The sequence below is a fragment of the Lynx canadensis genome, chromosome B2 (assembly GCF_007474595.2).
Source record: "Lynx canadensis isolate LIC74 chromosome B2, mLynCan4.pri.v2, whole genome shotgun sequence".
Taxonomy (NCBI): domain Eukaryota; kingdom Metazoa; phylum Chordata; class Mammalia; order Carnivora; family Felidae; genus Lynx; species Lynx canadensis.
In genome coordinates this window covers 129,045,615-129,063,376 of record NC_044307.1, presented here as the reverse complement: position 1 = coordinate 129,063,376, position 17,762 = coordinate 129,045,615, and the positions used below count along the sequence as shown (strand labels likewise).

Here is a 17,762-nt window from a genome sequence, read left to right as displayed (position 1 = left end):
TACTCCCTTATAGAATACTACTGAAAATTAGAAGAGGGAGTAAAGAAGTATTTGGTATCCAAACGTGTTTATAAATTTGATTTTTTTCCTATCAAGTCCAAATTACCCACGTTGGGCTGAAGCTGCTTGGGGTAATAAAGCACATCATGTTTTTTTCCCCATTTTTTGTTTTGACAGGCTATAGAATATAAATGCAAACATTTGAATATTTCACATTTATTCTTACTTTTCTCTAGGGAAACAGAAAAAGAAAACTGTTACTTTAAGTATTCTCCCTTAAAATGAAGAGGGAGGGTGGGAAGAAGAAAGGAAGGGAGAGGGAAGAAAGGCAGAGGGAGAAAAGGAGGAAGCTTGTGAGGAGGGAGGGTGAGAGTGAAAAGAGAGATCTTAAATGCCTTTATATGAGAAAAGTAGAATTTTATTCAACTGAAAACAGAAATGCTTCCAAAACACTGTGTGTGTAAAGCCCAATTCCTCCACATTTCACAATGTTACAAACACAGGCCAGCCTGCGAATCAAATCAGTGTTTCCCGTCTGCTTGCTGTGGCTACTCCCTGGGCTTTCCGAAGTGGCCTGCTTCTATATTACTGTAGATGAATCTTAAGAAACCACTTGACAGTTTTCTTACCATGGCTTGGCCGGGAGTTGTGAACATTGGCTCAGAAGACCTGATTTCACGGTGACCGGCCAACACGCCTCACAACTTAGCACTGAGTAGGGCTGTGAGCCAAATTGGCCTTGGCCCTCTGCAGAAAAGAGTTATCCGAAATAACCACAGTAAAGGGATGTGGGGAGGTTCTGTTCTAATCATGCAAGTGAAGCTGGCTAAATTCTGTCATTTTCTAAGATTCCCACAATGAAAACAGCAACTATAAATGTGAAAAAAACACCTCAGGACCTAACTTCACATAATATTACCGACTTGGTTCTCTTTTTCAAGATGCTGAAGACACCCTCAGAAAGGAACCTACATTATTTCTCATCCTCCAAAGCTTGGCTTCACATCAATCGTTTTAAGAAAATTCAAGAACTTCCACATGCATTAATCCCCAGTGAACTGGATCTTTGTAATATATTCATTCTCAGTGTTTTGGCAAAGTAGCAACATGTCACTGGTTTAATTGGTGGCGGGTTATTTTCCGGCTGTCAAATGATCTTTTCCTATTTAAGAGTCAGAAATCAAAATGCTTACTCATAAAGGAATTGAATAATTTGGAACATGAACAACATAAGTATTTATGTGAAAAACACTTTCCATTTAATTAAAATGGCAAATCAGCTATAGTAGCTTCTTACTACTAATTCTAATTTGCACTCACAGTCATGTTTATTCATCATATTCAAAGATATTGCTCCAGAAAACGATTTCACAAAGTATTCAGAAAAACATATGTATACATACAGTCTCTGCCAAAGAAAGTTAATTATAAAAATAACAAATCCAGGCAATATAAAGCTAAGATACGAAACGAGCTGGCATTTATAAACACAAATAAATAAATATGTACAAAAGAGTCTATGCCAATGATGGACAAAGAAAAGCTTTACGATGCAGGGAACAGTGATAAGAATAGACGATGATATCTGAGGACCCTAGATGAACACAATGCAGTTAAAAAAAAAAAAAGAGGAAAAAGAATTAAAAACAAAAACAGGGGAGCTGAATTGATATTATTCTCAAGGTTAGGCTAACCTAAATTTTGGCTCCACAGCTAAATTCCTGCAATTCTGTTCTGAGGCAACCCAACGAAGGTGCAAAGCCCATGCACGGAACGGAGCGTAGAATTTGGCTCAGTCTTAAATCCACCTGCAAATGCTTTTACTCAGCTGTTTCTTCATCTCTCCTTACCTGATTACTGGAAATTTCTAACTCAGAGTTGACATCGTTGTCAAATATGAAAAAAAAGAAAACATTTTCCCAGATCTGAATGAATATGAGTAGAAATCAAAGCCACTTTGGAAGCTATCTCTCAGTTACTATTAATTAAATAGGAGCTTTGGGATAGAAATATCATAGTAGAAAGCTAATGAAATTCCATCACGAATCTCTAAGGCTTGGGGAAAAGTGTATGAAGATTCAGTGACTATTTATGATTGATTTTCGTCTACATGTAACCTCTGCCAGAATAAGCAGCCTGTTAATAATACGCCTATGGAAAAGGATTTGGCTCTACTGTAGTGAATCTTAGTGACCTTAAGATTTATTATCCTTTCCTACTATATACACTCCTCCCTTGTGAAAGCCAAGCCAGGGAATGCTCATGTCTCCTAGGGCAATGTTCCATGCTGCTGCAAAATGAAATGGTAATAAAACCCCACACCATATTATCTTACCATCCAGTCAAGTCTGGCAAATAGCTTTATGACTAAAGATCAGCAAAAGGTGAGAGGCCCCTCAGATGCTGTACAGCCTGACAACTCTCCTAGGTCTCAGACTGAGAGCCACCTGTTTTTTGAGCAGAGAGAAAGGCTCTCAAGTGCTCAGTCCTGGCTTCTGCCTTTAAGTAGATTGGTGGTGCCAGAATGTCTTCTCTCCTGGTCACTTAGGCTGATGTCTCCCAGAACCTGATACTTCACAGATAACTCAGAGCAAATATAAAGGTACAATATGTATTGAGACCAATTTCTAAGGACCTAGATACAACTCTATCACTTAAAGACAATTTAAATTATCGTCTCCAACACATTCACTAGCAAGCATATTACTTAGGGTAGTTTGAAAATTAAGAAAACTGCTTAATATACATGCCTTGCATACAGAAACCTAATCCATAAAAAACACACCATCTATCTTGCCAGATCTGCTCTGGCTCTTAGAATCAGAGGACTTATGTACAAATGGTTTTTAGACTAGCAGTTGCAGACCCACGTGCTTATAAATTATTTTGATTATGACAAGTTACCCCTATGCCTCAGTTTATATTCTCTGGAACAAAGCACTTGAAAAGGAAGAGGCTTTCTAATTGTGCAAATGGAAATGTCTTAGTCTCTAGGGCAAGAACAGGACCATAGAGTCTCAATGATTATATTTCCTAAAAGGGAGAGACTATTATACACAATATGCTTAATGGAAATTCTTGTTCCTCCCATAAGTCTGTGGGTTCAAACGACAGTAGGGGAGAAAAACCAGAGGTCTAAGGAATTCGTTCTTCCACAAGTAGTGGGAAGTCTACATTAATGGAAAATCAACATTATACTTGATTCAAATGTATGGGATTAAATTCTAGTTAATGATGACGCTTAAGCCTTGTGTCTTGCGTAGGATAAGTGAAATAGTAGAAATTTACAGGGTCTCACATTAACTGGGTCAAAATTTTGGAAATTCTTTCTTTCTTAAGCATATTAATGTCCTGAAGGTTAAGCATTTGGTAGAATAAGAAAGAATTCCTTCCCAATCTTTGGATCAGACATTAAGTATTCTTTTGTATCTGTGGTTGAAATGTTATTGAAAATGTAGAAATGCTACTGCATTCATAGAAACTAGCACCAGAACTTAGTTATGACTAGTTATATGTTTCTCACTGTTGAGAAAGATGATGTAGCCAATGGCCATATCCAAAACCTAAAAGTGGGGTGTTTATGAGCCATAAACTACACTTTCCTAGCTCTGCCCCTCCCTTGTCTGCTAACTTTAATGTCCCCTGGCTCCCCGAGTTCTGATGAGTCTGATCCAATTATATATTTAAAAAATTCATATCCCCTGTACCTACTGGGTCATGTTACTCTCAGTACTAAAGTTTTAGTGATGGTGGAAATTCCCCCATGGAAGAAATACACTGAAAGACAGATTTTAAAATTTTACAAAAGCCTTCTTAACAAAATACATTCCTCCTATATGAACATGCAGTTACCTAGGTCATAGCACGTTCACAAGTGCCAGTCATAGCTTCCACAGCTTGCAGATTTTCACATTTCTGTAGACAGATTCTTCTTTATTCTACTAAACACATTAAAACTTTGTGCTGTGGCTGAAGGTGTCTGACATGATAATATTTTTATAGAAGTTATCTGAATGAGCATTGCAATAACCCTTGACTTTATCAATGACCTGGTGGACGGGGATGATTGATGTTTGTTCTCCATCGGCATGGGTCAATTTGGACAAGGACTTGTTCATGGAAGCATTGTCTGAAAGAAATGATACAAAGAGTTAGGCTACAAGATGAGTGGGTGACATGCCTAAGGGCCACCAGACTGGACACTATTTTGCACATTAAAGAAATACATAAAGGAAATGAAGCTCTGTTTCTTTCTTAGGTTAGGTAACAGGCAGCTCCAAAATTTTATGCTTTTCATCTTCAAAGTGCATTCCCATGCATGAATGAATGCTAATTTGCCTTCTAGTAATTTGTGTTGGAATTTGTTTCAAGAAATATTACCGTAAGTGGTATTTTTCAGAGTCAATGAATAGAATAATTAGAAAATTGCTACAAAAATATACTTGGCAAATAACTCAAAAAAAGCAGGGACAGATTATATAACAAATAGAAGATGCCAAAACATCTATGGAAGAAATGTTTGATGTCCAAGATATGATTTCCAAATAATACAGGGAGGGAGAAATGGGAAGGTGACCATGAGTTGATAGGCACAAGGGGATTCATCATACTGTCCTCTCTAGTTTTTATATATGTTTGACACTTTTCATAAAGGAAGCTTTTATAAAATATAATTTAAAGGATTTGGGGGAATAAAGTGAATGAAAATAAACAAGAAAGGGTATTTTATTAACTATGCCATAGTCTCAGGATGATGTTATTGCTGATGGCAATAATATCAAAATAATTGATAGTAATAAAGGACTGCTAAATACATTTCTGCTCTGAATTTCTCAAATTAATTCATTAATTTATGTATAAGTTTTTATTTAAATTCCAGTTAATTAACATACCATGTAATAGTGGTTTCAGGTGTACAATTCAGTGATTCAACACTCAATATCATATACAATTTAAATATTATTTCTCTAGACCCAAAACCTTTCTAAAATTGGTTCAGATAGTCTCTGAAATTCACATAAGCTCTATTATTTATAAATACATATGGCTGTTTCATTTACCCTGTAAATACCTTCTTGTAAGTATCTACACTCCTCCCCTTCCCAACACATTTTGGAGAAAAATTCTACTCAAAAGTTAACCATAGAGATTTCACACCAAATGAAGGAACAAATGTGACCTTTTACAAAGCACTCAGTTCTCTACATTGCATCTTCTCTATTCACTGCAGAAGAAGCTAAAACTCTATGATGAAAAACTGCTTCAAGGAATCATGGCTCCAAATCTGGAATGTTCATTGCAGGCATGTTTATGCTTTGAGTAAGCTGCACCCAGTATGTGACACAACATTAAAAATCCATCAGTAATTGATAAAAGCCATCATCACTGTCTCTGTTGTCTTTGGAAATGACTCAAATTGTTTAATTGTTGTCCTATGTTGAAACAGACACTAAATAAAATGAAGACTAAAAGAGGAAATGTTGTGTTCATCCCATACTAAAGGAAGAAAGAGAGAACAGATGGCTCATGAAGCACAGCAGAATGATCACATACCAGGACTGGTGAGAAAAAGGTTTAGGGAGCCATTGTAGAAGGGCCCCTCCCCATTTAGCTCTCAGCAAGCTGATTGATTCTGTGTTTCTTTCAGTTCATACATTCACTAGCCATTGGTTTTCTGCTGGGGATTTTTCTATTGATTTAGATATCAGTAACAAATAATTTGTGCTTAACGTTTTTAGAAAAGCACGCATACTCAAAGAAGCTTCAAGGATACACTCATTTTGCTTCAGTGACAACTTTCAGTGGCTTGACACCTTTTAGATATTTTGATTAGGTCCCTTCCAAATATGTGACCCAATTTTCTGGGTCTTCATAGTCAATAAAGTAAAACTCTGAGCAAGGGCTATATTTCAGTATATATGCTATTCCCAATCCTCTGGTTAGATATTACATCAATAACAATAGAGATTTTGGTTGTAGCTGCAAGTTTGAAAACCAGGGGCTAGGGAAATGAACTATTATTTGACCTAGGCTGAAATGTCAAGCAGACAAAAATCTTCAAAAAGCAGGCTTGGAACTGATAATTTCTCTATTATGACTTCTATGAATGTACCATGACATATCCAGTAATTCATAAGAGCAATGGAAGAGTAAAGAGTTTCTATAACAAACTTCTATAACAAACTTCTCAAGTACTGCTTCCCCCCCACCACTATTCTACCTTATATGTGATCCCTTAACTCCAGAGCATGGTACATTTCCTAGAAGGAGCAGCTTGCAGACACCCCCATGCAGAGAAGAGCCAGCACAGCCACAACCATTTGAAATTTCAGAAATTCCAGCTCAGTGCAGGACTGTCATTGTGCTAGCCGAGAAGTATCGTAAAGAACAAGCAATTTTGCTGGCGCAGCAAGAGTCTTAGTTTAATCCATGCAAACATTCTTTTATTACCTTGCAAAAAATTCATGCATTCAAAAAGTAATAGAAGTTTACCTGAATGATCCACTTTTGCTGAAGGAATGCTCTTAGAAGACATTATCTACACCATAAACATATGAATTTCTAGATCAATTCCAAGAAATAAATTAACTAGATATCCATGATGATATGCAGGGACTTTTTGCATACTCTGAGTGACCCAAGTACACCAGCAGTCCTACTGAGAAATGGCTATGTAGCTAAAGGTCATTCATACATCAGTTGATTGGAAACCATCAATTACTATATCGCAGAAGTAATGTCATATAGCTGACTATATCTTTATGCTAGATGACAAGAACTCATTTAACCCCAAGGGTTTTGTTATGGGAAACAGAAAAACATTAATACATTCCTTAAAAAAAACATATATAACATTTTAAAATAGCAAAGTTTTTCTTTGGTACCTCAATTTCTGAATTTCCTTTTATCTTTTAGTCAGTTTTATCCATGATCCTTAAATACTTCTAAATATTTCATTACTACTTCCAAAATGTCCCCTGTTCCAAATGATCTACCTGTCATCATTTCTCCCCTGGTGACATTTTTCTAGCTATTCTCACATGTGTTAAGAGGACAACAATTTGATTGGTCAAATCCCTATTCATTCATAACTGATATAGAATACACACTATTTGCCTTTTCGAAGGGTAGGCAAAATGAGTATCTATTTTTTTCTTATAAATGAGATTGTTTTCTTAATTTCTCTGCCACCTTATTATTAGTGTATAGAAAATGCAATAGATCCCTGAATATTAGCTTTGTATCCTATAACTTTACTGAATTCATTTATCACTTATAGTAATCTTGATAGAGTCTTTAGGGTTTTCCATATATAATATCATGTCATCTACAAATAATGAAATGCCTTTTCTTTTTCTTGTCTTATTGCTATGGCTAGGACTTCCAATACTATGTTGAATAAAAGTGATAAGAGTGGACATCCTTGTCTTGTTCCTGATCTTAGAGGAAAAGCTCTGTTTTCACCACTGAGTATGATGTTAGCTGTGGGATTTTCATATATGGCTTTTATTATGTTGAGGTATGTTCCTCTAAAACCTACTTTGTTTTTATCATGAACTGATGTTGTATTCTGTCAAATTCTTTTTCTGCATCCATTGAAATGATCATATATGTATCTAATTTTAAGGTTGACTAAATAAAGTAAAAAATTCATTCATTATAAGTAAAATGTATTTTGTGCCAGGAAACTACCAATTAGGTAGAATAACCTATCTCAGACTATATACCTGTCACCAAATTTCTTACAGAGGTATTTAAAGAAGGATACACAGATCTCTTAATTGAGGTAGACTGTTTGCGTACAGGACTCAGAGGCTGTATCTTATTCTGGAAGAGAGTCCACAGCTTTTATTTGATTCTCAGAAATGTCCTTTGCTCTAAGAAACTTTGAAAACTGCTGTCCTAACCTGTTCCAAGTTTTTAGATCTTTAAGAATTTTGGAATTAACAAACTCTCTAAACACTCAAACATTTTTCCATAATGCTATCTTAAATCTCAGGCAGTGGCCATTCCAGTGGCAAGGTACACAGGTCGTGGTGCAAGCAGGGACATGTGGAAGGATTCAAATGTATATGCAGGTCATTTGAAATTTAAGTGTTTGCAATGTGAACATTTACATATACACTGCACATCGTACTATTTGCAAAATACCAAATATTAATCTCTTCAGTGCCATTTGCCTCTGCTTATGTTTAATAACTAAACAAATTCAGAGTTAAAAAGTTATTTCTATTATCCTTTTAGAAGCATCTTTAATGAGGAAAGTGTTGGGTGCTAAGTGGTGACAGCTGTTTGCTTGAGGTATATTTAGGATTTCAAAGTGGAAATTCTTCTATTTTCCTTAGATCTATTAAAAGATTGCAACATTTCACACCATTTGCTGGCTATCAAGTACTGCAAGAGAGTCTTTATTTCCACACTGTCTTCAGGATTGGTCATACACATGCTCAGTGTTACAACCTGTGGTCACTGTAAATATCAAGTAGTACCAGGAGATGAACAAAGATGGTGTTTCTCACCATCCTGTATCACTTTCCAAATGTTATGTTCTCTATCATATTTATTCAGTGACTTACATAGCATCTTCCAATAACACATCCAATGGTTAAGGAATTGATTCTCAAATGTAACATACATCCTGGATGGTGTTTCCACCTGTTCCTATGTCAACTTGCCAATTAACTTTCATAGTAAGTTATGAAACATGAAATATGCTTTCTTGTGAATAATGACAACTCAATTTCTATATTTTTAAAGTAAAAACATAACTTTTAAACTCAGATACCATATTTTAAAAAGAAAACTAATCTTTGAATCAAATGAAGTAAATAATATTCAGAGGCAATAATATGGCTATGTGGATTCAATTTTGGTTGTAAAGGTTTAAAAAAAGACAAAATATTCACAAAAGTGCTGGATAAGGTCTTCAAATACATTTTGATTTTCATAAATCTAACATAAGCACCCTCATGGGCACTGTGATCTATCAATCTTCATGATATGGCAACTGCAATAAAAATATGATGAGAAATGCACCAGAGAACATCTTTCCCACTGCCAGAATAACTCACCGGTGTGGCTATTCCTTTTGAAGTAGGTGGTAGAGCTGGATTTAGATTTGGATGTAAGGTATGTTGAGTTGGACCCAATGGAGCTTGAGGACAAAGATTTTCCTAGATTATCAGAACTTTTCTTGATGATATTGGTAGCTGTCTTGCTCCAGTCTGAAAGAAATAATATCTCTTCATGAACCTGCTTTAGGGGGAATATGTCCTGTGAAGAATCATCACCACATTAAGAAACTTATCCAAGGCCTCCCATTTTCTTATATGCTAGCAATGGCTCAGAGAAGAGGTTGGCATATGAACAATAATAAACTGAAGTAAGTTTCTTAATTTGACCCGTTGCGTGTATTGTTTAAAATCTGACTTTAATTTTGTAAGAGTGAGAAGCAATCACTGCCAAAAAAAAAAAGTAATACTATTCTTCAAGTATTCTTTTTTATAATAAGAAAAATCTCTTTGCCTAATAATGTGATTGAGAACCTCAAAAACATGGAAAGGTGCACATGTTATAGTGGAACCCCTGGATGTCGGAGCTGTTAAAGTAGACACAGAGCCCTGGGCAACTCACACCTGGCTGGAATTCATGCTTCTCTGCAGAACAGAAGGGTGAGGCCCAGAGCCCTCAGATCTCCTACAGTCCTAATGTTCTAAGACTCCAACTAAGCATCTTCACATCCTCCACCTTTACAATTTTCTGCCATCGGGACTGGGTTGTTCTGACAATGGAAGACCAAATGAGAAAGGTTTCTGATTGACCTCAGGTATAAATCCGATTGCCAACATGCCCCTTTACCTGAGTTGTCTGCTAACCGAAATCTACCACAGCAGAGATGACGCCTCCACTGTTTCTGGACATTCTCCTTCATAGCACAGTGGAAAATAAATATAAATAAGCCTGCAACAAAAGACAGTGCAAACATTTAAGCCAATAGATAAATTTTTAAAGATAAATCTTGTAAAACACATAGCTTCACTTGAAGTTCTTTTTTGTTTGTTTTTACATCTGAGTCACTAAGAAACAAAGATCCTAAGGAATCTTGAAGTATGTACTAGATGGTTTAATCCTTTAGAACAGAACGCAAAGGTTCAGTTAAAACTAGAATAATTACACAGAGCTGCTTCTGCCTTTGCTGTTCTTTTAAGCAATTATTATGACTTAACCTGAAGATTAAGCTGAAATGCACAGTATTCAGTATAAGAGGCATTTAATATTTCCCTTATACTTGTTTTAAAATTATTCGAAAGTACTTCATAAAACTTAGAGAAAAGAGAAAATGGAAAATATCCATAAGTTCTTCATCTATTGTAATTTGTGTATTCTCAGCTGTTTTATATATACGTATTATTGTAAGTTTGGGCCACAGAAAAATGGTATTTTTGCATGTAAAAAATGGCCGAAAATCAGCAAGTTCGGGTGGCTCCACTGGCCTGCTTTAATTTCTCAACATTTTAATACAGAAATATTTCTGTATTGTGAAACAGTCTTCATATTTATAGGTATTCCCCGAACCCATCAAAAACGAACCGGATCACTAACCGGCTTTGGAAGCCAACCACTTTCAACTTTCTAAGGAGTTTGCTTCTGCATTTTCACCCCCTAATTGATTTCTCCTTCATTTCCTCTATACTTGGGTTTCCCATTGCTTACCAGCATATTCTAGTAACTCTCTGTAAAAATCAAACACAAAGTGGTCCTCCTTTAACCCCCAATCTTCTTTCGGCTTCAACTTTTTCATTCCTAGTTCCAAAGCTTCTTAAATGGTTAACTTTTGCTATCTCCACTTCTTCTCAATTCTTCTCTTCTCAACTCACTCCAAACGGGCTACTACCCACAGCTACAAAGCCACTGCTCTTGTAAAGGTCAGCACAACCCCAGCATCACTAACTTATTTTTTGTTCCCATTTGAGTAGACCCCTCAACAGCACTCAGCACGATTGACTATTCTCTGCTTCCTGATACTGTTTTCTCTTAGGTATCTTCCTTATTTGCTTCCTGGTCTCCTTGGCAGATTCCTCAGTTTTACCTGTAAATGTTGACATGTCCATGACTTAGTTCCTGTTTTCTATCTTTTCTATGGCTGTAGAGTCCCAGTAGGTTCTCATCTCCTCCGGGCATGTTGTATGCGTGCCATATGCTAATTTTTACACCTGCCCCCAATCCCCTTTCTTGTCACCACCACCTCCACCAGGACGCCAACCCATGCTGCTTACAGGACACCTTCACTTGCTGTATCTCTACTGAGCAGCATCTCAAACCACTAATGTTCTACACAGACATCCTCTTCATCACTACCCTCACACCAATATCTCAAGCTCATTCCTACCCAAAACTACTTCACAGGCTCTTCTTTCAAATCTTTCCAGTACTGCTCCCTGCTGCTCAGGTGTCAGATCAATTGCTAACTCCTCAAAGAGGACATCATCAACTGTTTGTTTCCTTTTCCTTTTCCTTTTCTGTTTTAACCTCTAGTCACACCCTTGCACATACTTTTCTCATGGCCCTTATCAGTACCTGATATTCTTGTATTCCTCATTTATTTATTCATTTGTTTTCTTGGTTGTCTCCTGTTGGTAGATAATAAGCTCCAAGAGCAGAGGGACAGGTGTCACCTAGTGCTGTAGTGGCCATTCCCAGAAGGATACCAGGGACTAAGCAGGAACTCTATGAATGTTTGTTGAATGAATAGTATGATTAACTGCTCATCTATTTTACATGAGTTGGCTGAATACTTATACGTATATTTGTACGTGTTAAATGTATTTGGGGATGGGGGATGAAACGCAGGAGTAGAACACTAATTAAGGATCCATAGACTATAATGAAAATATGTTTACGGCAAAAGTTTCTAAAAAGTATGCAAGTTAGATGCACAGGTACTGCCTTAGTAATGTACCATATGAAGCAGAACATCTACATAAGGGAGGGTCTTTTAGAGGATGTGGGGCTTGAACTGAACTTGAAGAAAGCTTTGGGTGGGGAGGAGGGGAAGTGTCTAAGAAGGGTGATTCATTCAGTGACCCTTACGCACTGCCAAACAGGAGGAACTGTTTCAGGAGCTGGAGATTCACAAGTCAACAAGGTAGACGATTATTGCTTTCATGAAGTGAAATGTTTAGCATGGAAAGGTATAAAAGTAAAAATATGACAGTACATTTAAGGGACATTGACTTATCTGTTCTTTTTTAGTGTTGTATTCATCATGAAAACTGTAAATTACACTGTAGTGTATACAATCAGAAAAGTTGGGAAAAGTACTGAAAGTGCTCTCTTTTGATGTATATAGTGAAAGTTGCAAAATATGTCTAAAGTTAGGCTTGTATGTTTTTATGGTTTAATATCGTAACTCAAAATGGCTCAAAATCTTATTATAGAATACATTACATCATGAACTATTAGAAGAGGAGCCTACTGGATGGGCCCGGACTGCAGTGAAGGACCACGGCTGAGTCTCTTCCTCTGGGATTGATTTCTTGTTTGGTCATCAGTGAGTGCCTGACACTTAGGAGGTGCTCTATAACTTCCTACTGAAATTACTGGTCACCGATTTCAAATGGACAAGTAGCCTATTAAAAAACTCCTGGGAAGTGCAAATGCATTTATCTATGAAGGGTATAAACAGATGTACAATGACCTAAATGAAGTAATACTGGGCATCAGTAATATTACCATTTCATTATTTTTTTATGATTATATCTTTTATATATATTTATATAAGTAAAACTATTATTTTTATTACTAATACTTTCTTTTTAAAAATGTTTATTTATATATTTTGAGAGAGAGGGAGAGAGAGAATCCCAACCAGCTTCTGCACTGTCAGATGTCATGAAAACTGAGATCATGACCTGACCTGAAACCGAGAGTCAAACATGTAACCAAATGAGCCACGTAGGTACCCCATTACTACTTTATTCTTAATAAAGTAATCAGTGAACGAAATATATCCTAGTGACCTAGTTGTTTGTCTGGAATGATATCAGAGAGGGTAGGGAAGTTCTAATTGTATTTTTTTTTTAACTTTTTATAAATTTTTGAGACAGTGCAAGTGTGACTGGGGGAGGGGCAGAGAGAGAGAGGGAGAGAGAAAATCCCAAACAGGCTCCATGCTGTCAGCACAGAGCCCAAGGCAGGGCTCAAACCCCTGAACCGTGAGACCATGACCCGAGTTGAAACCAAGAGTCGGACGCTCAACCAGCTGAGCCACCCAGGCACTCTGGGAAGTTCTAACTTTAAAAGAAACCTCTAATAAATATGAACCAAATTCCAGTCATTCTGACCACAAACGAACAGGCACCCACACAGCTCCTGAAGGTCCTGTGCTATGGACAGGAGGGTGCCAGTCTGCTTGGGCAGGAGGAGCTAGAGAGAGGAGACCTGCCTGCAGACTGGCCTGGCCCAGGCACGACAAATCTCGGAGCAGGGGGAGGATTTTCTTCCACACTTGAAACCCTCAGAGTCGGTACCTTCAGGCAATCCACCTTCCTGGGGAGTAGGGGGTAGACATCACTGGGTTTGGATCTCACCTTCACACTGACTGATGAAATCGGGTGGCTTTTCAAAGCCTTCCCGCACCTACAACTCCAATTCCCTATGCAGTTTGCTGATACACAGAATCCCTTTAAAAAGTAAACATGCCTTTTACTATCACTGGTAGTGTGAATAGTCAAGGTGTATAAATGATACAAACTGGTTAACAGCTCTTTTTAAGTTTCCGAGAGGTGGTGGCAGTTTCTGAGTAAAGGGAGCAAGAGGCATGGATGCCTGAGGAAAGGTGAACACAAGTGACAGATTCAGGAGCCCCTGCCTCGGTTTACTCTATTTTTGTTAACTGGGGCAGAATCTGTAGGTTTCGTATTTTTGACACACAGCTGAAAATACAGGTAACTATGTGTTCTCCATGTGTTCTTAAACAATTGTTTAGCAAAGTCACATATTAGGGCTGGAAGAGATTATAAACTTCAGTTAGAAACTTTCTTTCCCAAGCATCTCTGGCGACAGGGCCTCCCACTGAGTAAATGATTTTCATTCGTTGAGAGCAGAAGGTGAAAGCTGCCAGATGTTGCTTCCCTTGCGTTACACTCAGCAAATTTTATAAATGTCGTATCTACTGGAGGAAAAAAAAAACTTCAGAGGTTATGTCTGGTGTTTCGAGGACACTGGGAGAGAACTAATTCTTGGATTCGCTTTGTCACCCTTACTGGGATGCTAACGTGCATTATTTTGAGGGTCTGATGCTGACCAGAGTCACAGAGGAAGAGGTTAAAGATAAAACTGGCTTAATAAAACAATTTTTTAGATTGTGCAGTGCTGTTCTAAATTATAATTATGCGGCATTAGATGACATTGCCTATTTTTAAGCATCTGCATTTGCCAGTAAATATACAGGCATCCAATAAATTCAAGAGACACTGGAATACAAATTAGATTCAAAATCTGAACATCTCCTCTAAACTGCTGTGATAGCAGTCACTGAAATGCTCCGTCCCCCACTATGAATTGTGATGCTACGAGACAAAATTAGATGACAGGCATGAGAAATTAGAATTCTTATGACTTAATATATTTTTAAATGGCAAAGTATTATGCTCATTCTTTAGCCTTGAGATACGTTTCCATTTTAAATCGGAACAGGGTTCTCGTAATAGGTTATTTTACTAGTCATAGTAACTAGACCTTTTCATGTGAATTTAAATTAGTCTGACAATAAATATTATACCCAAATTCTTACAGGACAAACCATCCCTTCTACAGTTCAACTGTGGAAAATGTGGTAGGTATGTGCATCTGGAAGAACGCACATACTCAGTATGGAAAGAAATTCTAAACACTTCAGAAAGGAGGAGGAGAAATGTGGCAGGACAGCCAAGGGAATCTGGAGGCCAAAGTGAGAAAACAGAGGGCTATTCCCTCCTCAATTCTGAGGGTTGGTGTTTTTTTTTTTTTGTTTTGTTTTTTTTTTTTTTTTTGATCTATTTATAGATCTTGGTGCCAGAAGCACAACTAAAATCATAAAACTTTAGACTTCTACACTGACATCCAAGGGAATCTGTTTGATTTCTCTTCCCGGTCTATGCTCTCTTTTCTAGCAAATATTTTCCCTTTGAGGATATTCCTATCAACCACACAGCACCTCAAAGAGTATCTCCACACCACCTGGAAAAATATGCTCTTCTAGCTTTCTGGGAAGGGTTTTAAGCTGTGACCAGGGACCAGGATAATTGGCCTTTATTCTTCACACTGACTTACAGCTTTATTTAACCGACTAGGGAGTAGGGAACAATGTCCATAAAAGTTGGAAGCTGAAATGGCTGAAAAGATTTGAATCAGAATTAAAGCCTTTACTTCATCTTGACAGGTTAGTGCTAGTTCCATGAGACCTTCATGTCTCACAAAACAGAGCTCAGGATGGTCAGTCCCTCTTTGGGTGTATTTTAGCCTGAAAAACCACTGCTCTAATGAATCCACGCCAAAGTTCCTTAGCAATAGTTTCTTAAGCTTGATAACTGCCTTGATTCTTTATTTTACTCACATGGATTCAGATCCCATGCTGGAACAAGAAGAAAAACAAAAACTTGAACCAATTTTAAATGAAGAGATATCTAACCCATTCTCTACCCACCCATCCCCCCTCACCCTTGTTTTCCTTTTACTACCATCTTTCGCTAATTAGAGGTATCTGATCACTAAAAATACAAAAATTTAGGGGCTCCTGGGTGGCTCAGCGGGTTAAGCGTCTGACTTTGGCTCAGGTCACAGTCTCACGGTTCATGGGTTTGTGCCCTGTGTCGGGCTCTGTGCTGACAGCTCTGGGCCTGGAGCCTGCTTTGGATTCTGTGTCTCCGTCTCTCTCTGCTCTTCCCCTCTCTTTCTCTCTCTCTCAAAAATAAATGAATAAACATTTAAAAAAATTTTTTTAAATTTAGACCACTATGCAAATTCAAGATGTCTTACTTCTCAGCAAATTTTGAAATTTTCTTATTTAAAATAAATGACTTTTTCAATCCTGACAGAGGATGGTGTCCCAAGGGTGTGGGAGGGTGGGGCTGCCCTTGGGCATTGTCAAGGAGGAAAAGGTAAGGAACTCCACCTCCTCAGATCCCCCCAGGGAAGCACACCACAGGCCAAAGCTGGGTCAGCAAATACGGTGCAGTGACACCTCTAAGAACCATCTAAACTTGGAGTGAGAAACATTCTGAAAACTCTCATCAAAAAGTGGATTTGGAGGATGCCTGGGTGGCTCAGTCTGGTGAGTGTCCAGCTCTTGATTTCGGCTCAGGTCACGATCCCAGGGTCATGGGATTGAGCTCCGAGTCAGGTTCTACATTGAGCATGGAGTATGCTTAGGGTTCTCTCTCTCTCTCTCTCTCTCTCTCTCTCTCTCTCCCACCCTCCCTCCCTCCCTCCCTCCCTCTCTCTTCCTCTGCTCTCTACCTCCCCCCACCCCCCCCCACCCCAACTCATGCTCTTTAGAAAAAAAAAAAAAGTGGATCTGGTTTTTGATATCTAGTCCTTTCATTGACCTGAGAACACCTTCAAGCAGAATGTTGGAAAAAAAATAATAATAAACTTCCTTCTAAGTACTGGCACTATATTCGCTGCAGATGTTATGGTCTGTGTTTAACCTTGGTCTTTAAAAAAGCTATTTAACTATGTATTTAGAAAAAAAAATTCTGAGCCTCAATATTTTGGCTAGGAATTTGGCCCCCACATGGGACTCATTCTCTTTGGCTGATTCTGGCAAAGACTGTGGCTTTCTGAGGCAGATGTAAAATGAGTAGCCAAAGGGATGTTCTCAGATCTTTAGCCTGATTATCAAAAGTTGAAAAAAAATAATTGCCAAGGAACAGTTCCCCTTGGATATAAAAGTGAAATCTGTACAGTACAATTCAGGACAGCACATATTGCCATTCTTTTGCGGCTCTAAAAGGTCATTTTCGAGAAGCTGTGGTGGAGGGAAAAAAAAAGCAAACCAAAACCAAAACCTCAGGTCCTCTGCTCCTAATGATGCTTTATTAACTAAAAGCAACTGACACTTGGAGCAAGACTGTCATCAACAAATTCCGACAAATGGCCTCAGTTAACTTTTTCTTACTCTGGATAATAAAGATCCAGAGTCACAATTAGGGGGAAGATTGCAGATATAGGTAAGTTCAGGGATGCAGGGTAGACTCAGTGCGGGTAGTAATGAAGAGTGAATGGTATCTTAGGTCCACAGGCACAAGTGGTTCTGGAGTTTCGATGGGAAAAGCAATCAAGAATTAATCAAACCACATGTGGGCAAAAAAGGATGCATATTCTAGATAACTGATTTTCGATACGAATGGTCTAGATTACCTCTAAGTCCCCCAGCAAGCCTGAGTCCATGTCTCTGAACAGCTCATATATTCTGTTGTCACATAGACATAGCCAGCTGGCTGCGGGGCTGGGTTTATGGCTCTCTTTGGGAACCTCCTGAATCCTGCTTTTATCCTACCAAGATGCCCTTTAGAAAATTATTTCTCTGTGGCAGAAAATGCCGTGCCAAAAGATGAGTAATTTATTTCCTTGCAGTGTGTAACGTCTCAGCCAACATGATGTCGTCTCAGATGTTAGGGTTTAAAGGTGGTTCCTCTATTTACCTTGGCACCAATTTCCTAATGTTGCACATGTGATTACAGCACAGTTTAACAGTCAGGAGGCTCCTGACCCTTAATTTA

At 38.0% G+C, this 17,762-nt stretch overlaps 1 protein-coding gene across 3 annotated transcripts in view; it reads right to left on the bottom strand.

The window, feature by feature from the left end:
- Window positions 1-1,234: 1,234 nt before the first annotated feature.
- Window positions 1,235-17,762, bottom strand: part of ADGRG6 (adhesion G protein-coupled receptor G6) — a 140,415-nt gene continuing 123,887 nt past the window's right edge. For 2 of the 3 annotated variants that reach the window (XM_030316474.1, XM_030316475.1), the window contains 3 exons: window positions 9,859-9,960; window positions 9,072-9,224; window positions 1,235-4,129 (listed from right to left, as the gene is read on the bottom strand). In XM_030316474.1, the coding sequence (XP_030172334.1) occupies window positions 3,951-4,129; window positions 9,072-9,224; window positions 9,859-9,960 (434 nt within the window). In that variant the 3' untranslated portion in view covers window positions 1,235-3,950. Of the gene's footprint in view, window positions 4,130-6,492; window positions 6,539-9,071; window positions 9,225-9,858; window positions 9,961-17,762 lie in introns of all 3 variants that reach the window. The other variant, XM_030316476.1, reaches the window with a different exon arrangement.